The 24,605-nt window shown below is 40.7% G+C and overlaps 1 protein-coding gene across 1 annotated transcript in view; it reads left to right on the top strand.

Moving 5' to 3' along the window:
• PXDN (peroxidasin) overlaps positions 1 to 24,605 on the top strand; it is a 118,435-nt gene that overhangs the window by 89,359 nt on the left and 4,471 nt on the right. The window contains exons 11-21 of the mRNA XM_018559227.1: positions 1,818 to 1,934; positions 3,757 to 3,915; positions 5,895 to 6,007; positions 7,768 to 7,921; positions 10,261 to 10,369; positions 12,385 to 12,542; positions 13,533 to 15,033; positions 17,614 to 17,748; positions 20,329 to 20,537; positions 22,043 to 22,163; positions 23,398 to 23,521. Of these exons, the coding sequence (XP_018414729.1) occupies positions 1,818 to 1,934; positions 3,757 to 3,915; positions 5,895 to 6,007; positions 7,768 to 7,921; positions 10,261 to 10,369; positions 12,385 to 12,542; positions 13,533 to 15,033; positions 17,614 to 17,748; positions 20,329 to 20,537; positions 22,043 to 22,163; positions 23,398 to 23,521 (2,900 nt within the window). The remainder of the gene's footprint in view (positions 1 to 1,817; positions 1,935 to 3,756; positions 3,916 to 5,894; positions 6,008 to 7,767; positions 7,922 to 10,260; positions 10,370 to 12,384; positions 12,543 to 13,532; positions 15,034 to 17,613; positions 17,749 to 20,328; positions 20,538 to 22,042; positions 22,164 to 23,397; positions 23,522 to 24,605) is intronic.

Consider the following 24,605-nt stretch of genomic DNA (forward strand, 5'->3'; position numbering starts at 1 on the left):
AAACTGTGGAAACTTGGCATTTAGCGCTACAAGGCCCTGAGTCATTTGGCTGACCCAGCTGCAGTCTTGTTTACATCACTATCCCTCCACTATACATATTCTGCTAAATCAGACTCCTACATCAGCCAGCTGGATCCTATCCACAGTAGAAGATCAACACTCTCTCTGCTGGGGGGCTCTTTTAATTATCTTCATTGCTGATTCAGGATCGTCTTAAGGTGCCCATACACCTTACGATTATCGGACGATAATCGTATGCGATCGACTTTTCGTCCGATAATCGTATGTGTGCATTGCAGTGTCCGACCGACAATACTGTACAATCGTACGACTTTTGACGGTCAAGCATGTTTGAAAACGTTGCTAGATCGTACGATTGTCGTAAGGTTGCTGGCGTTTCCGTCCGTCAAAAGTCGTACGATGTACACTGCGCTTGCGCTAACGAAAATATGGCAAATCAATTACCGCATTTCGTCCAGGTGCTTTTGGTTAATTACGGCTAAATGATTCTTGCGATCATCGGGGCATGGGGCTGCCGTACGAACATCGTACGACTATTCGATCATCGGACAAAAAGTTTCGTCCGATAATCGTAAGGTGTATGGGCACCTTTACTTTGGAGATTGCATGTAAACTGTAAATAATGATTTATTGGAGAGTGCTATATCAAAGTATATCTCTAGGTAGAACCTTTTTTTGAGTAGGGAAGAGTTTGAACTTTTGTCGAGTTTTCATTGTGATCTGTAGCCTCCACTCGGGAGCTTCATGCCTCTGTTTGCAATGGTGACCATTGTCACTGAGACAGAGATTAGGGCAAAAATCTTCCAATCAGGACACTTGTTCCCGGACAATTATCTAAGAGGGAAATTCCCTTTACTTTGGGAGATCTCCTCTAACTTCCTGTTAAATCTCTTGGACAGCAGGGTTTCATTCTTTCTTTTAAATGCTGGCTTTTATAAAGGAGCAAATATTTTGCTAGTGTATAGAACGCATTAGATTGCCCCAAGGTGGCTTTGTAAAGTAACAAAATATGAAAGCATCTGTAAACCCATTTTTTTGTCTTATTTTTTGTTCTAAAACTTCATTCTCTCTAAAACTACATTATCTATCCGTGTCCTTAACCTTGTCATCTTGTGTGTGTGTATATACTCATAAAGCACTATGCACACTGTTGGTGCTATATAAAACCTATATAATAATAGTAAATACCAGGTTGAGCCTGCCATTTTAATGTTTTTCCTTATTCTGAGTGGCAACGCTACTGCAGTTGATTCTCGGTCTTTTGAGTTGCCACTCTCAGCCTACATGCTCTGCAGTTCTCCTTTGAGGAGGCTGTTTACTTCCTTTTTTTGCCCCTGGAAATGCTCCATGTGACTTTTCATAGGCTGAATGGCAGCTCCAGCAGGTTGACTGACGGCAACTCCTGCTTCCCAGCTACCCACCCCTTGTGACAATCTGCTGTACTTGCATCATGCTTATTGAGTGCTTTGCAAGAAAATATCCTCCCATGTAACTTCATTAGATGTTTCCGTATTAAGCCTCAGCCACAACCACTTTTCCTAGGCTGCATTATTTTTAAATCGGAAGCATGGCAGCAGGATCATGTGACCTGATTTTAGAGGGCCATTTTGTGGTACTTGTACAGTTTATTTTGGAAGGTTTTTTTGTGCATATACCTGGCCATATACTGAACTATGTCTTTATTCTCGTGCCTCAACATTCACTTTATATGAAGTATGTAAGAGAAATAGAGCAAAGCAATAAGAAGGCCTGCATATTACATTTTTATATAAATACATATATGTTTGTCTTTTCAGCTGTTCCTCAGTTCACTGTTGTTCCCCAAGACCGGAATGTGTTTGAAGGGCATAGTGTGGATTTCCATTGTGAGGCTCAAGGAAATCCACAGCCGGTAATTGCTTGGACCAAAGGAGGTAAGAGGCTTCATGTAGTATTTTAAGTGCAACTCAATAGCAAATCATCCAAGAAGTTCATTTTTCCTGCACTTCCCTCATCAGGAAGCCACAAATGGCTTAACAGTGAGACCATTTACTTAGGCCAAGACATTACAGTGCTGTTTAGATTAATAGTGTTATGACTGCTTTGAGGCTTTTCCTGTATTTTTTTTTTTAAACACCAGTAAGTTATCAAAAAAGAATTAAGAAGTGGATTATACATGTGTGCTAAATCCCAGACAGCACAAAATTATTGGCCTTATTTAACCTTTTATTAAAAAAACCTGTGCTATGACATAGAATTGAAAGATCGACTTTCTCACTAGACAGAATCTCTCACAGCTACTGCCAGACAGATCCTTGCATTGTATTTTAAAGGGATTTTACATTTTCAGTGAGCAAAATGCTTTAGAAGATATGCTCCCACCAATGGACTTTGATTATGGAGTCTGCTTTGGCAACCCTATAATGCTTCCACTTTGGTAGTTTTGAATCCAGCTGTGATACAACTTTAAAACCCAGTTTTATTTCAGAGCATCTAATTTTGTCACCCACACCACTGGCCTTTGCTGTCCAATCAGAGTTCTGTTACGTTATGTTCTGTCATGACAGGGCTTACCTATGGAAGAACTGGCATACAAATACATCACCCATAATCTACTGAGTATCCAGGTGCACTGCCCATGGTGGTACCGTTGGGAACAAAGGAATCGTCTCCAAAGTGAGGGGTATAGGTAGTGGTCACCGCAACAAGTGTCCCCATTGGATTATTTCCCCTCTAGTATTGTTCTGGTGTCAGCTCACAATATTTGCAGTGACAGTAGTCACCAGAACACAGAGAGGGTGAGTCTCCCCAGCAGGGACACAGACAGAAGAAAGAAACCCGATAGCGTTGCCAATCTTTTCTTACTCTATACAAAATTAACAGAAAAAAGTAGTGTAGATAAAGTGCCAACTGGTTTCTGAAGAGCTGGAGAAGAGCCCATCTGTACCAGTCTCCAGCTTCCACCCACCCGGAACTACTGACATAACTTCCAAGCACTTGGAAATCATTTTATATGAGCACATTATGTGCAATTTTTTAAAGTCATGAGAGGAAACCATCTGTCTCCTGGCCCGACAGAAGTTTATGGGGCCAAAGTGTGTATGTATCAGGTATGTATCAGGTGCAATATCAGCAATGTGGTGGGCCCTGACACAAGATCTAAGTAGGTATAGATCTGTGAGGGTGGGCTACATCTCTGGAGATGGGGGGCAAAGGGTAAGGAAAGTTTGTGAATTTTCCTTCCTTTTTGATAAATTGACAAGTGCCCTTTTTGGATTATACTGCTGGCCATCCCTCTCATAGCCTCAGCTCTGCAGTGTAGGGAATTAAAGCCGGCTAATATATAGACAGCTTCAGGTAGTTTTACTAGCTGTATTTCAAAATGCATTTATTGTTATATTAATACATCACTGTATGAAAGGGCTATAGATCATCTGCCTGGAGGTTAGTTATGATGTTATGCATTCTGAACAGTTTAAAAAACATTTTGTTTCCAGACTCTTTACCCTGCTGGTCCACTCTTTTAATTATTCTTCTGTCTTATCTTAGCTATCAATTACAGTTGGCTTTCTGTTTGTTGAGAATTAACCTCTGCTTTTTACAGAATGTACTCAGGCTTATTACTGTATCATGTTCTTTCTCATATTCCTCATTCAAGTCTAATCCGTCTGAGATTAATATCAAATAAATTACTAAGAGCTGTATATTTGATCATGTTGTCTGTGTTTATTTGGTAATACATTTGTGCTCTGTTAGGAAATCCCCTGTCTGTTGACAGAAGACATCAGGTCTTACCTTCTGGGACATTGAGAATCCTTCGTGTGGCACTGCATGACCAGGGCCAGTATGAATGTCAAGCTGTTAACATTGTTGGGTCTAAGAGCTCCGCAGCACAACTGATTGTACAAGCCAGAGGTAAGAGTCTCAGCTACCCCTGTATCCTGCTCAAGCTTCTCTGTACTGGATGTTAAATAGGAATGAGATACCAGACTGTGTGTACTGGTGGCAAGCAGCCAGCTCTCTGTAATCCTAACTAGTCATCTGAATACAACGTTAAAGTGAAACACAACATTTATGACTCAAAAAACAAATTAAAAAAGCCACATACTTATATTACCGAGATATATATTCTCGTTTATTATAAACTGGAACAGTCTGTAACGAAACCTTGTCTGTACACGCCTGTTCACCCACTGCAGGATTCAGTTTTTCTTAGACAATTGGGTTATACTGCTTCCTTCAGGAGGAATTGGACACTAGCAAATAAAAAAAAAAGCTGCTATCTAGTCATGTATAACCCATCACACTACCAGCATGCTTCAGTTTTTTTATATTGTCCTAGTTGGATTAATGTCTTTTCTCTAATGAAAAAATGTTAACCATTTGTACTTTTTACTAGTCATTTTATATTTTTCTAATCCTTTTTTTTACTTTGTACTGATCATTTATCTTTAGAGTTTATGTATGTAACCCTATACTGTTGCTTAGATGGGATAGTAAATATTGTCCATCTTGTTTCCCAAATAAGTCTCCTGTCTGTGAATACTTTGGCTAAAATGTGCCAACAGTATTGTAAGAAACGCTTGCTGAGGAACTTCTCTTTGGTGCATCTTTAGACAACTTCATGAAGGCCAAACCCAAAAAAGGGGGCCAGTTCAATTGCAGACCTTGGATCTCAAAACCAAACTCCAAGCCTACAGATTTCCTTCTCTTTGTCATGAAGGGATGCAAAGTAGGGGGATCTGTTGACCTTAGCGGACGTTTAGTTCTCTAGCCCGCCCCACTTCATGTTGTTCAACTACCTCAGTCTCTGTACTGACTAGCAGTCCTCCGTACTGCTCTTTTAGATCTTTAGAGCCAAGGTGTTGTACCAAGGCTGAAATGTTTCCAGGGTTTTACTCCAATCTTTTCACTGTTCCAAAACCAAAAGGGGGCATTTACCTCATCTTGGATCTGCAGACCCTAAATGTCTTCATTCCATTCCAAACGATTCACATAAAATCCACGAGGTCTGTCATAGCCTACCTTCATCAGGTAGACTTTGTAGCATTTGTGGACATCAGGGATCTATACTTTCATGTCCCCATCTTTCCAGCGTGCTAACACTACCTTCAGTTTGCTGTCGACACACAACACTACCAATGTATAGCCCTTCTATTTCTGTCTTCCACACTGCAGATGTCCACTATGCTACAACCTCCTGTCCTTGCCTTGCTACGCTTCCAGGGCATCCCCATTATGGGACAACTAGAAAGCCTCCTGTTGCAGGAACAGTCACACAAATACTGACCAACAAGTAATGTAGACACTCCAGATGTTACACAGGTTTGGTTGGATCCTGAACCTTCAGAAATTGGTGCTGGAACCGACTCATCAATTTGAGTATCTGGGCCCCTTTATAGACATGGCTCAGACCAGATATTTTCTTTCCCAAGAAAAACTTCTGACATTGCTGCAAGATTCGGACTGTACAATCCAGAACCTCATCCAACTCACAGTTCTGCATAAGAGTCATATAACTAATGGCAGCCTCCTTCAAGGCAGTTCCATTTATTCAGTTCTACTCCAGACTCCTTAAGCACAACATTCTGTCTTCATGGGACAAATCGGTTCAGTCTCTAGGCAAACCAACTCACCTGATACTGAAAACAAAGCTATTTGATTGTCCATACATTTGTGGATACCCTAACTAGAAGGCCATCCAATCAGGATTCAATTGGACAACGCACAAGAGGTAGAAAGGGATCTAGGTTGGGCAGGCTGGTAATTCCACACAGTTAAAAGGAAATAATTCAGGCATTACGTCACTACAAAGGTCAGTCAACTAGATTAAAGCACTCTAGTCCTTTATGGGTTACTGAATGCTGTTTCGCTTTAATGCTTTTATTTTTCAGTTACACCCATTTTCGCTACTGTGCCGAATGACATGACGGCAGAAGTTGGCACCGAAGTTCAGATTTCTTGTAGCTCCCAAGGGGACCCTCTGCCAGTAATAACATGGAATAAGGTAACTTCTGGGAAATGTAGTGCTAATCTGTTTACCCTACTACATTATATACAACAGAAGATGTCAGTCCATAAATTAAACTATAGTAAATATTTTACATTCTAATGGCCATACAGCAGGTTCCCTGTTACATCTCTGAAAAAAACAAGTCTCCACCCTTTAGCTTCAAAGCACTTGCAAACACTTTGGGGTTCACATCTATCATACTCCTCTTCACCCTAACTTGCAATATGTTAACTATGTGCAGGTACATTTCCATCTGTAGAACTCTAGGCAATGTCACCAGAATCTCTGCTGCTGATTATATGACTTTGTGCTAAGCCCTTCCTATTAAAATATGTGTCTTCCCTGTCCAATGCTGTCCATCCAATTGTCTTCCAATAGATTTATTAAGGCAAGAGCCCTCCCTCTCATCTTTTGAGCTATAAGCAAAATGGTAGTGTGACTCTGAGAGCCACAAGTATGTGGTGCGGACATTTTTTCATCAGCTGTACTGTTTGCTACATTTTGCTTACGACACTGCAGTTCACATTTCAGTAGCACATCTTCAGCTTGACAGTGTTCAGACAGACTGATCTGGTCAGCACTGCTTGTACAGTTGGTAGAACATCAGAGATTTAATAATATTGCAGCGCTCTACAAAAATACAATGATGTACAAAAAACTGATATCAACCACAAACAATGCAAATGTAAGTGTTACGCAATAAACAATCTAATAACTAAAGTATAATTTAGAAAATGATCATCCACAATGTAGCAATTAGCTCCCAAAAGATAGTGTTACAAAAGTGACTCAAACATAAAAAGTCTCAAATATCAGCACAGTCTCTGTTATTCCCCCCCTCTCCAATCTTGATCATGCTGTGTAAAACTCATAAGCATACATCCTTTCTAGTATTTAAACCAAACTCCAAAAGGGAATAGTGTTTTTCATCCAACAAAATATTGCTCACCTTTTTTTGCTCAACCATAACTAAATTACTTGGGGGGGGGGGGTTAATATCCTTCTTGCAACCAAAGATGAAGCCTCTCCAGCGTAGCATCAAACAAAATAGTGCTCAACATTAGGAGATAAAACTGTACATTGTGTAAAACTGTATCCGTTTATTTAAAGACTACTATAAACCAATGAACCAATCCCTTATAGTAGCATAAGACTCCTTCAGATCTGAAATATAAGATTAGGGAAAGTGTTCAGCACTCCATTGCTCTCTCCAGTTCCAACAGGGTGGAGTGTGGCAGCATCTCAGCCGGTGGAGCGGGGTTTGTGTGTTATAGACTGTTGGAAGTGGTGAGAGCACTGGAGTACGGTGTGCTGAGCACTTTCCTTTTTGTATGTATGTTGTTGTACATCATTCAGTGTATTTTTGTAGAGTGTAGGGCTCAGCTAAAACTGTAAGTGATCTAACGCTCAAGAAAGATGCCAGATGTGACTTTTTGCTGTTGTCAGTGGGTTTGGGAACTGCTAGCGATGACAGCGGAGTGGGATAGCCAGAAGGGGTAACATACAGAGTATACCTGCTTTTAATGTATGTACACGAGTACCTCTGGCTTCTTTCAATAAACCTCAGGCATCACGGACCAATCTATGTGATGTAATCTATAGGTGTGTGGCCAGCTTAAGGCTGCTTTTAATGCTCATCCCTCGCTGATGTTATTAGACTGTCATGATTGTTTTCGGCAGAATGGTGTACCTACAGTTGGGTTGATGACTGGTGTGGGATTGCATATGAATAATTTCATAAATAACTGTTGCAGGATGGCATACAGATAACCGAGAGTGGAAAGTTTCACATCGATCGTCATGGGATGACCATTCGAGATGCTGGTCCAGCAGACCAAGGTCGATATGAATGTGTAGCCAGGAATAACATTGGATATTCTTCAGTTAGCATGGTGCTGACTATAACAGGTGAGAACAGACAATGACATATGATGGTAAAAGTTACATAGTCAGGTTGAAAAAAGACACATGTCCATCAAGTTCAACCTACAGAGATATGGAAAAAGAAGAAAAACCTAAACAGAATGATTTAGCCACTGTCAATCCAGAGGAAGGCAACAAAAACCCTATACAGCATGGTTCAATCTGCTCCAACGAGGGAAAAAAATTTCTTCCTAATCCCATAAGGCAATCGGATATTCCCTTACGCGTAACCTAGCAGCAGATTGGCGTAATCATCTTTCTTGATCCATAGGTAAGTAAAACCATAATGAACTTGGAGAATAAAGCCAGTAGGGTGCCAGAGATTAATAAGGAGCCAGGGATGGTCAGCCTACCAGCATCAACAGAAAAGTTAGAGGTTTAAGGTTTAGGCGAGATTGAATGGTGTAATATCCCCTTTTATAAATATAAAACATTTGAAACGTTTCATAGATTAAATCCAATTCTTCGGGACCAGCAGTAAAAGGGTTGTAAGATATTAAGAACAAGATAATATAGTGGTCTGTATTTTAGTCTAAAATAATTATAAGTGTAAGTAACAACAAGTAATACTATTATATCTACATAATAAAACAGAAAAAGACACTGATCCCCCTGTACCTACAGGTCATGTTGTACACTTTTTAGATATAATATATACTTATATCTAACATCGTTTATACTATGTTTAGTCCAATTGGTAAAATGTCCTACAAAGAGGAAAATGGGCAGCAGTGAAGGGGAAAGTTGTATACTTTTTACACACTCCTAAAGAGAAGTCTAAACTTTAAAGTCTTTTTTTAAATGATGGTTTTATTAGTCTGGGATGATAGCACTTCAGGATATGTAAGGGTCTATAACCACCCTTATGATTTAGATTATTGGCATTTTAACATCAGATTCCTGAAGAGATGCAAATCTTGCCAAGTGATTAAGCTAAAAAATCCTAAGTATTAGTTTTGTGTAGATTGACACACAACGTTCCATATGGAATGATTCATTTGTAAAACTAGATTTGTGTTCTGAGAAATCCTGGAATATATAAAGTGGAGAAGACTTTGCCCAGATGATTCACATGTGCTTTAAAAAGCTGTTTGGGCTTACGTGTTTGTGAGCAGTAAATGCCAGCAGATTCATTGGGGGGAATTTATCAAAACTGGAGCAGAGAGAATCTGGAACAGTTGCCCATGGCAAATTTGACTCTGGGCATAGTGACCCGCTGGACTCTGGGCTTAGTGACTTGGCTTAGTGACCCGCTGGACGCAGGGCTTAGTGACGTACTGCACACAGGACCCACTTGAGAGTGACCCTGCAGAGCCCACCATAGATACTGCACAGCCCATCTGAGACTCTATGGTGGGCTCTGCAGGGGTCTCAGGTGGGCTGGTCAGGGCTGCATCTCCCTCCCTCGCTCCCAGCTCCTCTTACCTGCTTCTGGTGCCCTTTACACCTGGCCTCCTCTGCCGCCGGACTGGCCGGAAGTGACGTGGTGCTGATGGGGCCCCAGCCTGTCTCGAAGCTGCTGGATCGGCAATGCTGGGGTCCTGCGCTGCTAGGGCCAGGCCTCCTCCGGCGCTGCGGGGGCCTGGCTGCCTCCTTGCTTTTCACCGTCGGCTGATACTCATGTATGGGTCCCTGGCGGGCTGCCCGAGCCCCTTACATGTGTATCGGCCATATCCCCCTGATGGCGGCCCTGCCCATGGCAACCAATCAGCATCTCTCCTCAGTTTGCTCAGGTAAGATTTGAAAATGAGAGAGAGAAGCTTATTGGTTACAGAGCAAATCTACTCCAGATTTTGCCTGCTCCAGTTTTGATTAAATTCCCCTCATTATCTTTTTTTTAAAGAGAACTATGGGGTAAGTGTTTTTACCCATAGTTCTCTTTAGGGTCACGGGAGGACATATACTAGGGTCCTCCCGTGACCAAAAGCTCAGTATATCGCGGGCAATACGGCAATTCACTGTGAGCACTGCAGGCGGGACGGATCCTGACATTACTGCTGAGATCCAGCTGCGTGAGTGACAGTTGGCTCTGCCTATCTAGAGGCAGAGCCAGCTGTGCCCGCCCCTCCCCTGTTCGTTCCTCCACTTAGCGCTGGAGGATTGGAGAGGGGAATCCCTGCGGGGAAACTCAGTTCCAGGTAACATAAATTTGTATTACCATTTTTTAAAAAGTGTTCCACAACCTAAATTTATTACACTGACCATCCGCAATCTAGTGTGTTAATTTCAATAGCTTTTATCCGAGTGAAATACTAGGCACTTTTTGGTGTGGCTTCAGTTTTTGTTTTTTTAATTAATCAGATGTTTCATTCTTCCTTTTGTAGTACCTGAAGTCAGCCGTACTGGAGACCCCTTTGTTACTGCATCAATTAATGAAGCTATTGCAACCGTTGATAGGGCCATCAACTCAACAAGGTCCCATTTGTTTGAGAGGTAATGGAAATTTGATAAGACTGCTAAAAATGTTTCATTTCTGCTGAATAAAAGTGTTCAGTTTTTCATACACCTTTGTGTTTAATACATTAGTTCTAAAAGGGCAAATGTACTGTATAGGCCACTGGGAATTGTGTATGTTTTTTTACTTTAGTGGGTTTTGACCCTCTTAAGCCAGTGATTCAATGGCCGCATGTGCTCTTATCTACTCTTTTTGTAGTTCCCTGTTGTGTTTCTGCAGGTGTTCCTAATTCAAGATCACTTGCTGCATTATAGATCTTATAAGCATAAAGGCCAAAGGTTAGCTAATTTTACCATTTCATTAACAAACATATTACTCCTTTTTATGAATTAAGTTTCAGTGCCGTTTTTAGATGTGCAGCCTGGCTTCTGGAGGGTTGTTTCTCTAGAATGTGGCTTTTAAAGTGTTGCATTCCTGTGCCATTTTGGGGAAATGTAAGTGTTTAGTGCTGCCCAAAACACCAGCAGAGATCTCCTGATGCCAGCACAATGTTGTCACCAGTCTAAGCTCTCCACATATGTGCTATGAGTATACTAGAGAGCAGATTGTACTGTAAAGCTGCCCATACACTGCTCTTTTTTTTTTCAACCTACGGGCTGAGCGAAAAAAAATAAAGCGGATTCCTCTAACACTACAAACGCGTTGATCCAGGAATACTCACTGTTCCCTTTGTATTCTAACAGTGGACGCAGCTTATTGGCTGCTGCCACCATGAATATTTTCTGACGGGTTCCTTCAATAATCTGATCGAGGGATGCCAGCTGAAAGGGTGCCGACCTACTGTGCAAATTTTGTCCAGTTCAGGCCTAATTTCACACAGTATATGACCACCTTTACTGTGTTTTGATTTACCTGGTGGATTCCTCATAGCCATATATATAGAGAATCATCTTAAATGGTGACATCCGTAGTCAATTAAGGCCTTGTCCATTCAACTTGCATAGGAACAGTGTGTACAGCAAGCTGTTCTAAAGCTTTTCCAAAGATTTCAGTCAGTTTCAAGCAGTTTTGTTGAGACCCTTAAATCACCCTCTAACTGCAGTTTGAGCAGGTTAAATACAGATCTTATTGGAAGTAATGGCTGTTGCTATATAATGAGCTGGAAGTAATGGCTGTTGCTATATAATGAGCTGGAAGTAATGACTGTTGCTATATTATGAGCTGCTAGCAGGCTTTTGTAAGCTTCAAGCACTACATGACGTTTGCCTAATGGAAGCCTGCTAGCAGCTTATTTAAAATGACAGTTCATACTCCCATTAAGATCTGTTATCAACCTCCCCAAACTGGAGCTGTAGGGTGCTTTCAAAGCATTTAGCAAAACTAACTAAAGCTGGCTGAAAACACTGCAACCCGCCGAGCATCGTACGATGTTCGGCGGGTTTGTGGCATGTCCGTACGATAAAAGCCGTACGGGCCAGATAAGGCACACTTGCAACACTTGTAGTAATTAATTCCTCTTTTTTATTTTGCATATCTCATAAGAAAATGATTAGAATTTGGATCATTGGATGAATGTTAGATGTCTGTGGATTGTGCAGATTAATGTCAGCTACTTTGAAAGGGGGATAAACAAAAGTATTAACACGATAAGCTGCCACAAAGGTTTTTTGAATAAGGGTGTAGTTTTTGATAAGACATTCTTTTATTCCCTCTGTGTATAGGTTGCAGGTGGTGCAGAGTCTTTTCAGTGAAAGTTAGCATTTCTGAATGACCTGATCAGATTATGCAGTATGTCCTTATTTAAACTCATTGCTAACTAGAAACATAGCAGTTTATTTCCAGTTAAGCATCACTGTGGATGAAGGAATGAGATGCATACAAGAAATGTTATGGTATTGCTGTGGCTGTGCAGCACATGCTTCACGTTTTTACAGCTGTCCCTATAGCAGGCTCGCTAGAATAGATGAATGCTGTGCAAAAGTATTAAACATTTTGCTGTTTGGTGTAATGTAGTGATGTAAAATAACTTTTTTTTGTGCCACTTTTATACAAGTCGCCCTCGTTCTCCGAATGATCTTCTGGCCCTATTCAGATATCCACGTGATCCCTACACAGTGGAACAAGCCAGGGCAGGGGAAATATTTGAACGGACTCTGCAGCTCATACAAGAACATGTTCAAAATGGCTTGATGGTTGACCTAAATGGGACAAGTACGTATTAATGTGAAATGAAAAATGGAAGCTGATTGTCAGGATCCACTCCACGACTCTGCCTCTCTAGAACTTGATATTGTTACCTTATTGTGAGCCCACAAATGCATCTTAACCCCTGTTCTCAGTCTTTCATTTATGCCTAGCTTAAATCTAAACTGGTTACAATTCAACTGCATTTGCAGCTTGTTTGTTTAGAAATGCTTACACTATTTGTCACCCATCAGCAGGAGGAACTACCACAGACTAGTAGTGAATGAGCACAGGCACAGCTGCTGAGTTTGTGGCAGGCCAGTAGATGCTGCTGTTATTAGATCAGCAGCCTAACCCTACTTTACCTTTCTACAAATGTGAGACAGCTGATGTAGCAATGCCACTGGGTTATGGGCTATATGTGGGTCTGTTTATTGATCTGTTCACTCAATACTAGTATTTCAGTTTGTTTTTGTTTTTTTGGGGATATGCGTGGCAGTTGATGGCCTAATGACTTTTGAAATCTGTCAGCTTCAGTAGTGAGCACTGTTTTTAATAATTCCTAAATCTATATGCCTGATGTAGTCATTATGGGGGGATACCACTTTTCCTGTTGTATTTCTAAATTATTTTAACAAGAGTAGAGGGAAAGTGAGAAAACCCAACACATCATGGTAGGAGCTAAGGCCTAAATGAAATAAGTACAAAAGAGGAGACCCAGCCCACCAAACTACACATATAAAGCAAATACCACTTTTAAGTTACCCAAAGTAACCAGTCAGCAATCATGTCACTAATATGACTTGTAATGGTTTGTACCTCCTCATTGCATAACACTAAGTGTGTTTTCAAATGTTTATCATTTAATTTAACTGAATCTGTGAATGAAGAAAAGTCCTAAAGCAAAAAATGACTTGGAACAGGCCACCAGTTTGAATATAAATTATGTTATCATATACAATTGTTTGCAAATTCAGCAAGATGTTTAACTGAAGTGTTTTATATTTTTATTTCTAGGCTATCACTACAATGATCTGGTTTCTCCTCATTATCTTAACCTGATTGCCAACCTCTCAGGTTGTAGAGCCCATCGAAAGATAAATAATTGCTCCAACATGTGTTTTCACCAGAAATACAGAACCCATGATGGCACCTGTAATAACCTGCAGCACCCAATGTGGGGAGCCTCCCTGACGGCCTTCGAGCGTCTGCTGAAATCTGTATATGAGAATGGTTTTAATTTGCCAAGAGGCGTGTACAATAGATTATATAATGGGTATCCCCTTCCTTTACCTCGTACAGTTTCAACTACTTTGATTGGAACTCATACTATAACTCCGGATGAGCAGTATACTCACATGTTAATGCAATGGGGACAGTTCCTTGACCATGACTTGGATTCTACAGTAGTTGCCTTAAGCCAGGCTAGATTTTCTGATGGCCAGGATTGCAGCGTGGTCTGCACAAATGATGCACCTTGCTTTCCTCTTACAATTCCAGCAAATGACCCACGAGTGAGGAATGGCGCTCGTTGTATGTTCTTTGTCCGTTCTAGTCCCGTTTGTGGAAGTGGAATGACCTCATTGTTAATGAATTCTGTCTATCCCCGGGAACAGATGAACCAGTTGACCTCTTACATTGATGCTTCCAATGTATATGGTAGCTCAGACCATGAATCTCAAGAGATCAGAGATTCAGCAAGCCATCGGGGACTCTTAAAACAAGGCATTGTTCAAAGATCTGGAAAACCGCTCCTTCCTTTTGCCACTGGGCCTCCCACTGAGTGCATGAGGGATGAAAATGAAAGTCCCATTCCATGCTTTTTAGCTGGTGACTTTAGAGCCAACGAGCAGCTTGGTCTAACTAGTATGCATACACTGTGGTTTAGAGAACATAATAGAATTGCTGCCGAATTGTTGAGACTGAACCCACATTGGGACGGTGATACAATTTACCATGAAACTCGTAAAATAGTGGGAGCTGAAATGCAGCACATAACATATTCTCATTGGCTGCCAAAGATTTTTGGAGACTTTGGCATGAAAATGCTTGGTGAATACAAGGGATATAACCCAAATATCAATGCCGGCATTCTGAATGAGTTTGCTACAGCTGCGTTTAGATTTGGTCACACCCTGATAAATCCTATTCTTTACAGACTAGATGAAAAATTTGATCCAATTCCTCAAGGACATTTACCTCTACACAGGGCTTTCTTCTCTCCTTATAGAATTGTAAATGAAGGGGGAATAGATCCTCTCCTCCGAGGTCTTTTTGGCGTTGCTGGGAAAATGCGAGTTACCTCCCAGCTGTTAAATACAGAGCTGACAGAGAAGCTTTTTTCAATGGCACACACTGTAGCCTTGGACTTGGCAGCTATCAACATCCAGAGGGGACGGGACCATGGAATTCCACCTTACCATGACTTCAGAGTTTACTGCAATCTTTCCTCAGCACATACCTTTGAAGATCTAAGGAATGAAATCAAGAATCCAGATGTAATTGAAAAAATAAGAAGGTACATTTTAACTATATAAGTAATGTTCACTTGACATAATGGCATGAAACGTACTGTAAGGGTATATTTTGCTTTTTTGCACCTATTGTTAGTGTTTGAGTGAATTCCATTGTAGGGGGGTCTATGGGATGTCTGTAGATATCCCTAAAAACTCAGGTCTCCATCAATTTCAAGTGTTTTGATGCTTAGATGCAAGTTTAGCAGTGTCAGTATGTGTCGGTTAATGTGACAATAACTCATTTCTAGTTTTCTGTTACTTATTCTTGCAACATTCTCATATTAAGAGCAATTGTTCAAGGGGAAATAACAGTTGTATTGTGGTTACCAATGGATAAAGTCCTTAAAGTAAACCTTTGGCCAGGGTATGTACATTCAAGTATTTACATATTCCTACCAAACAGCAAATTAACTTTAAATCAAGCCCTCTGTTGGCGAAAACACTGTGGAGCAATTCATCCTTAAATTTTACAAGAGAAGTCATTCAAGTTGAAAAGACATTCAAGTTGAGTCTTGAGCTCTGCTTTCCCAGAGCTCTTTATCTGTATTTACATTATAGTTTAGAATGCTGCACACTATAAAGTCAGCTCATGTTGTTTGTACACATTGCATCACATTGGTTGATCCGTTATCTTGGTCCAGCAATGATATTGGAGGTCTCATTGAACAATGATGAGGCATGAGGGGGTCAGGATCAGACAGATTGGTAGCAAACAATCTGACAACTTCCATCTATAAAGGATGTTCACTTGATTAGCTCTTCCGGTGTGCTGGTGACATTTGGCTTCCTTTAGAACCAAATCCCTTTGTCCCTCTTTCCTCCTCAGTTGTCCACTTTGTTGTCCAATGTACAGATATCTATGATGTACTATTTAACTACCAAAAGTTTTATCTGATCTCTTAATTGTCTTGTTTGCCGTTTTGAAAAGCAACCAGATCTGGTCCAAAAAATGGTGTGAACCTGCCGCAGTTCCAGTGCATTCCAGACCAGACATTATAAGACGAGCAGCATTTTTCTGGTCTGGTCCGGAATGGACTGCACTGGTGTGAACAGGGGCCAGAAATAGCATAGGGATGCATTAGGATGCATTTTGGGTCCGGAAACAATCTGGTCTGGTCTGGTCTGGAGATGATCTGGATGTGGTGTGAATGGGCCCTAAAGGAAAAGTAATGGTGAAAAACTATTCTGAGTGTAACCAATAATTTTTGGTATATAAATACTTAATGGTCCACATAACTGGGGATGTGGAAGGAGTATGTCCATTGCCTACATACAGTGTGCTGAAAGTTGTCCCTCTTTCTCATCTCAGAAAGTTGGGAAGTATGCTTTGCAGGACACCAAAGTGCTGCATCACTTGTTTTTTAATTGGCGGCCAAATTTCTTCTTTTGTACTTGTACCTTCTGACTGGATTTTACTATGAGGCACTTTCAGGGAAAGATTATTCATCAGCACTAAAGCCTTTCAGTGGTTCAATGACTATTAAATATGAGAAATGACCCCAAAGACCCCTGACGTTTGCCTTCTTGGAATATTGGATGATTTTGTAACTCATAACCTTAGTTATGTATGGGCTGATTTTCCTTCAAGTTAGGAAAGCCATTTTGCTCAACTGCAAAAGTGACCTTCCTCCTACCGTGCCACAGGTGCTTGCCAGGTGAACTTGGAACTTCGAAAAACTCAAAATTATTTTCCAAGGTAGAGCATGCTCACAAAAGTTTTACAAAATTTGGTAACCATTTTTGGATTCTTCTGTATTCATTCAGATGGAGCCTACCCCAGCCACAGCTCATATGCAGATGTTTTTGCTTTACATTGTGAACTTAGCCATCCCTTCCTTTCCTTTGTTATCTTGCTGCTTGTTGTCTACACTCTAGGGCTGAGCAGAGGGCGGAGAGCTTGTGTGTTGTATGGTTCGGCTGTGTTCTGTTTGTTAATGTCTGTTCTGTAGTGTTGAATTTGTTATGGGCTCTGCATATCCCCGGTTCTGGTTGTTTCCTGCAGTAGTTACTGCGGTTACTATTTTTATACTTTGTTTTTGTAAACCGAAAATAAAACTCCTTTAAAAAATAAGAAGACAGATAAAAATGACAAAACTTATGCACTATCTTGGCATGTGAATGCATACTAAAATGATCATGTGACGAAATAAACATGTTTCGACCAAACCCATTGTTGCCCCTCTCCTTAACCAAATACTAGTTGCACGTTTGTTCTAACTGCCCACGAGTTTTAATATCTTCAGCATTGTTCACACTAATGTCCAAGAACAAGAAAGCAGTCACACTGCACAGTATGAACTCTTTGTGATTAAGAAAAAAAAATGTGTTCCCCTGCAACACCAATTAAGAAAAGTCAGAAATCTCCATCTGAATCTTGTTGTAGGTCATCATCTGAAAGTACTGAATCTAGGTTCAGCATAATAGCCAGGCATTCAGTGTTTTCATAAGATGAGGTCAGCAATGGCAGCCTCCATGTTTCTCTAACAATAACCCAAGCAGCTTATAAAACGTATGAAGCAGTAGTTCATGATAAATGACGTTCATGAATGCATGATGTTTTAGACTTATGGTTTTATCTTCAGGTTATATGGCTCACCATTAAATATTGATCTCTTCCCTGCACTTATGGTGGAGGACATCATTCCCGGAAGTCGGCTGGGACCAACACTCATGTGTCTACTAACTACTCAGTTTAGAAACATAAGAGATGGAGACAGGTAAGAATTAGTGAACCAGGTTACTGTCATTTTCTGTTTTGTATGTTCTTGTAGATGTTTTCTTGTTTTAATTTTATTTTCTTGATTTTACAAACATCAGAGGCTGTTTTTCTTTTGTTTGTTCTTTGATATTTTTATGCACCATACGTGTTGTAGTTCTTTTGGAGATGCACATTTCTTAAAGCATATCTAAATTTTAATAATTGCAGTTTACCAATCCTGAATGTGACATTAAACTCAGGAGTTACATTTTAAAAATGCATTGAAGTAGCTCACCTTAGTAACAATAATGTATCTTATCTGTGTAACACCCGGGTGTAGATCCTTAAATCATCTCTGAATTGGTGCTGACACTGTCTTTCCTTCTGGAGAGTGGCCACTTTTGTTGCCCATGGTCCCTATGTGTGTTGTAAAGTAGACACCGCTCCAAGCTCACTCCTGTGATGGACTACAATCTCAATACAAATTAGTAAACTAAAAGTCAGATGTGAGTCCATCATGGAAGTGAGCTTGGAGCGGTGGCTACTTTTCAACACACACAGGGACCATGGGGAACAAAAGTAGCCCCCCTCGAGAAGGAAGGACAGTGTCGGCACCATTAAAGAGATGATTTGAGGATCTACAGCTCAGTGATAGACAAATAAGATGCATTTTTGTTAATAGTTCAGGTACTTGAATGTATTTTTAAGATTTAACTCCCGAGTTTAGTTTCACTTTAAATGTGGTGGCTGCATTAGTTTTCTTTTCTTTTTTTTTTACTTCATTTTCACACACAAATATTCTATTTGAGGCTTCATAGGTGTTAACCACAGCCAATTTAAAACTTGTCTTTACAAAACATGTTTATTTAGTGTCACATATAACAAAAACATTCACAAAATCCATTGTTTTGCTTTATTTTCAACTGGTGATCCGCCCAATAAGTCTGTTATTTTTCAACTTCCATTTAACAGGCCAAAATGTCCCGCAAAAGTGGCAGATAGAGGGTTGAGACAAACCATTTAACACTGACAGGGGCACTTGCAAATGGTCAGCTTTAATAATTTATGTAGAAACGTTTTCCCAAATGGGGGGAGAAACAGTTGCTGTAGCTGCTTAAGACGTGTTAGTTGAAGCAGGGGCGTCCCGAGGCTGGGTGACTTCTTCAAAAGGACTCCAACCCGGAGCGGAGACCGGGTGACACCCCACCGTGATGTCATCACGCATGCGCGGTTGTCTTATTGACCCCTGCCGGCGTCTATCTTGGTGATGGACGCCGGCAGAGAGAGGAGGGGACGTTCACACGGCAGGATGAGGTATGCAGCTCTCTCCTGACACTGTCGGGCTCTCGGTCCGTGACCGAGTCCCCGACTTTTCATAGGGGGTGACACCAAAATGACGGTCTGTCATTTTGGTGTCACCCCTCCAATGGTGGAAGCCGGTGCGGCCCGCACCCCCCTTGTGACGCCACTGAGTTGAAGTACAGATTTAATTTATTAGTCAAGTCCATCTAAATCTGCTAGTAGATCTAACACTTCTCTCTCCACAAGGTGACCATGTTTCTGTCCAAGTGTGGCTCTGTTGCTTCTCCATAGAGCGGAGCCACCCTATGATAGGACGTGTGTTACTGGCCAAATTAAAGAGAGAAAAAAGCCCCAAAAAAAAACTAATGCAGCCACCATATTTTAGCAATGCTCAGAGGCAACATATTTTCATTTTTTTGGGTTTAAGCCTTGCACACTTGGTGTTCATTTTGTATTAAAGCAGTGTGTCCAACATGCTTTTATAAAACATTTACAAAGGTTTCAGCCAGCGTTAAGCAAATTTTTGAAGCCTGTGAAACCACTATTGGCTCACGTTTGGGATGGTTAAATGCAAATGGTAATGAAAGTCACCATCTGTGATTTTAAACAAGCAGTTAGTGGGCTTCAGCGCTACTTATTGAACCTATTGGATGCCTGTGGAGCCTTCTAGCAGCTTGTTTAATGTGACAGCCTGCATTTTATTATCTGTGTTTAACATCCCTGCAGTGGAGCTAAATGTTGCTTTAAAACCTTCAAAAGCTGTTCAACGCTGGAGCTGGAAGCTTCAATGATGCTTTGTAAAAGCTTGAGGTACACAATATTGTTGCAGTAATGGGATGCATACAAATAGCAGCCATTAGATTACATGTTTGTTTTACTGTACTGCTGTTTTTTTTGTTAGTGTGATTCTACATTTATACCGTGGTGCACCCCCCCCTCCCATCCCCTGATCCCCTGCCTGATGCAGTGTAAAGAGTTTTAAGCAATTTCTGGTATTCTAGTTTGTTTTATGGGTGCATGCATTTATGAGGCTTGACATATGTGGTATCTATTTACTCAACACAACCTAATTTTTATCATGTAAAATTGTGTGTGTTTTAATGTGTTTGTGTTAGCACTTTTGATGAGACTGTGATTCCTGTCTCACTATCTTTGGACACCACTGAATTATCCACATATGGTCCAGGATGGAAAACTCACCAGCACTAAATAGATTTTATGTAGCATTAATTACTCTGCATATAGCGTTGTTGTAAAACAGAACAATATAGTCACAGGTATCATTTTGGTACAACAGGTTGTGGCATGAAAATCCTGGTGTGTTCACCCCTGCGCAACTGACCCAGATCAAGCAGACATCTCTCGCAAGAATTCTGTGTGACAATGGGGACAACATCACCAATGTGCAGCCTGACGTGTTTAGAGTTGCTGAACTTCCTCATGGCTATGTTGACTGCAAAAAGATCCCCAAAATGGACCTAAGGATGTGGCAGGACTGTTGTGAAGGTGAAGTTCATATATCATCCTCAACTAATTTGTATGAATCTTGAGGATTGTGCTGCCCATGAAAACACTTATTTGCTTTATTTCATGCAAAAACAAATCAAAAGCTTAAAGTTAACTTGTGTTTTGTGGTCATGCATGGAAAAGCAACAGGGTCACATTAAAACACCCTTCCCACAGCAGTAAACACTTATATTGTGTTCCTCAGACTGCTCTGTTCAGTTGCTGGGAGCAAATAAATGACCATTGTAAGCTACAGGTCGACAGAGTAGTAGTTTACACAAAGCTATGGACGCCACGTTTGACATTGCTGATTGGTACAATGCTGTCACATGTTTATCTATACCCTGGTGTTTCTTTCTGGTCCCCGTGATGAATGGAGTGGCTGGAGAGCAGATGGGCAAACCATAGGTTTGCTGTGAAGTTTAACTCCTACACAAAATCCTTAATTTCAATATATTCTTCAAAAGCCACAAATGATATAAATCCATGATGTTTGCACCAAATGTCTTTGCAAATGATAGTAACATAGTAGGCAAGGTTAAATACAGACACAGGTCCATCTAGGTTTAGGTCCATCTCTTATTACCTTCTAAAAGTAATAGTAACATCATCACTGTGCTGTACATGGCCTGTGCAGGGAGCAGAGCTGTGGGAGGAGTCCGGCAGGCTCCACCCACTACAGGCTGACTGCAGAAAACTGCAAAGGGGGCGAATACTAGACACTTTGCACCTACAGAAGAGAACAGCACTGACCGGTCTTTATTTCAGGAAGCTCATGCACATATGCAAAGTTTTACACTGGACTACTGCACAGATCTGAAAGAAATACACAAAACACCAAGATTGAAGTAAAAATACACATGCCTCTGTATTTAGATATTTGCTTATCCAAACTTCAGCTTTAAATCTAAGTGATTGCACCAGGCAAACATTCTACTTTTCATTTATTTTTTCCAGCTGGTATTATCTTTTTCTTCTAATTTACTGCAAATTTTGCTTTGATGCACTTTGAAAAAAAACAATATTTACTGTTGGCTAGTCCAACCTATCTGAACCATGTAACTGTTTAATTTTTATTTAATTTTGTTTTATAGAGTGTTAAAGTGGACCTTTTACCCCCCAACACTAAAAATTCATGATGCATGCACCTCTGAATATTGATCCAAAAACATGTGCAAAGCAAACATTTATCCTGTTACTTACATTTCATTTTCATGGTTAATTGAGGCACTACCGTAGTGACATAGACCGGGCCTCACCGCTGCACCCTGGGAAGGCTACCTCACCAGTGCCTCTGTTTCTGTTGTTGTCTGTGTTGGGGAGATACCTCCTTACTTACTGTCCCAGTGACACCAGTCATCAGGACTGGAAGTAAAAGGAAATCTCCCCCATGGGGACTCGGGCAGTAACAAAACCAGATTTGTTGTCCACTTTGCTTGAGTTCCACTTGAAATAACACCAGTAGTGTGGTGTATGTATTTCACTGTTGGCTTGTGTGTATTCAGATTGTAGGTCAAGAGGACAGTTTAGTTCCTTCTCAGGCCAATTCAGAGGTAAACGCTCCCTGGAACACAGCTATAAGGAGGAAAAAGCAGAGGAACCTCATGTCACTGAAGAGGAGTCTAGGTAATTTTATTGAGAAAATAATTAAAGCTGGGAAATGATGTAATGTCAGAGTAACTGCAATTTATACTTGCCTTTGTGTCCATGTAGATGAACAATAGGCTAACACAAGCCCCCCTCCCTAGTCCCCATTGCAAGGATGACCCAAAACTTGAAACTGTCCCGACGCTTGAAAACTTCACTACACAGCACTGGAGGCTGTATAGCAATATCATTCTTGCAGTGGGAAATTATCATTGGTTAGCATGGTCATGTGGCCACACTGAACAATTACCACTCCGTATTGCAAGCATCGTATTGTTATTCAACCTCCAATTTTGTGTAGTGAATTTTTCAAGTGTTGGAACCTTTTCAAGTGAGAATCATTTCTGAGCCGACTTCATGTAACCACACTGACCAGGGCTTTAGAGTGAAGTATGCAAATGTCAGGAACAATATACTGGTTGCAGCTAAGAAGTGCAGTGAGGGCCAGGGAGGTGATTAGGGTGTTGTGAGTTCAGCTTTTATTTCTAAGTGAAAAGGTGAACAAACCCTTTAAACACCTTAGTTAATAATACCCATTCTTAAAGGGCACTGTTTAATATAAAGGATGTCCCATAGGCAAAAATGTATTTTTTATTACAGTAAATGTTCAAATCGATGGGCTCAGACTTTGCAAAACTTGTGTATGGGCGAATTACAAGAACACTGAACATGTCCTAATGTAGGAGAACTGATGTATGGTTGTTTTTGGTTTGAGTTATTTCCAGGCCAGTAACATTCATTGGTTTACACAATACCATTGAGATGAAATGAGTCTTCATCGTTGTAAAACGACATTAATTCCCGCCGTTTTTTTAAGAACCAATCACAATATTTAATACGCCTGTGTTGTCACCACTCCCGGAGCAGCTGCACTTTATAGAGATAGAAATGATGATTTCCAATGATTCGATGCCTATAGATCCAGACATGTGGGGCACTCTGTATACTTAAGTAAATATTTTTTAAAGCTTTATGAACATAAAAAAATAAATAACCTGTATCCAAAGCACTATACATTGCCATTTACATGCACAATGCTGGAATTTACTTTGGCGGATCATGCACATAAAGGTGAGTGCTTTTTACTTCTGTATGTTACTATGCTTCAAAGGTTTTAAGGATATGTTAGGGGATTCTGGAAAATGATGGTTCGTTGCGATTTGGTGTTACTTTACAAGTACTCAGTTTGACAGTTCTATGTGCCTTTTTCCAGCTTGCAAGAGAATATTGTGAACACAACTCAACACACCAAGCAACCGGCCAATCTGCCACCAGTCAGTGACTTTAAAGAGTTTGTGCTTGATTTGCAAAAGATAATAACAAGTCTAAGGAAACAGGTACGCTCACATACATACTATGCGTACATTACCCAGTGTGAAATAACTTGTGGGCTGAAGGAACAGCAGAGTGCAAAGCTGAAGTGCACAGTGCAGTTATCATAGCTGCTAAATTTCAGATGTTCTAGACTTTGGATGAATGATGACTTCTGATTGGTTGATATGGGATACTCGTTTTTTTGCTTATAGCTGAAGTCCTGGCAGATACAGTATAAAAGACACAACTCAGTGCGGCTCTACTGTATATTCATTAATACATCCTTAAAGTGAAACTTTAGTCTAATGTAAAACGTTTATGTTTTATTATGCAGTAGAGGATTCATACCTTTCTCCTTGCAAACCTCCGAAACTGTACAGAGAGCTGTGCTTGCGCAGCTCCATCTTCAATCCTGGCATCTGCTGGGTGCTATGATGAATGAACTGCTTTGCGCATATTATATAAATGTAAGCAGTGTAAATACCTGACTTTGACCTGGTGTTTGGCTCCTTGTGCTGCTTATCCCTCCCCAGTCTGAGCTCTGGTGTACATTTGTGCTGCAGTGCTTGGATCATGCTTATAGGAGGAGAGAGCAGAAGGATAAGCTCATCGGTCTGCTGTTGCTTCTTTCATAGTCCAGTCACGGGCTGGTGAAAGGGAGAAGACCTGTATGTATCACTGCAGCAGAGAAAAATCAGGTCTGCTGCCCCCGCTAGACAGGACTATGCTGTGTGGCAGAGCTGTGTAAATCTCAGGAGTGAATTTACAGAAAAACAAATCTTTTGGCAGACTCCATATATACATTTCATCTGTGTATGTTACGGTTTACCTGGAGTTCAGGTTTAATCTCACTGGGAGGAATTTATCAAAGCAATTATGACAGTTTTAGCCTCTTACATCATTTTTTTATGTGCAAATTTGTCTTTTAGCATGTGCCCCTGTTTTCACCTGAGCTTGCACTACTTTTCCAATTGCACGTGTTTTGCGCCTGTTTCCATCTGCACTTGTTCTGCGGCTGTCTGAAACTGGAGCATCACCTGACAAAACAATCGCTACTTAAGAAGTCCCTATTCTGACTCCGATCGTTGTGATAGCGAAATATATCCC

Source organism: Nanorana parkeri, unplaced genomic scaffold, assembly GCF_000935625.1.
Source record: "Nanorana parkeri isolate BGI_ZX_2015 unplaced genomic scaffold, ASM93562v1 scaffold383, whole genome shotgun sequence".
Classification (NCBI taxonomy): domain Eukaryota; kingdom Metazoa; phylum Chordata; class Amphibia; order Anura; family Dicroglossidae; genus Nanorana; species Nanorana parkeri.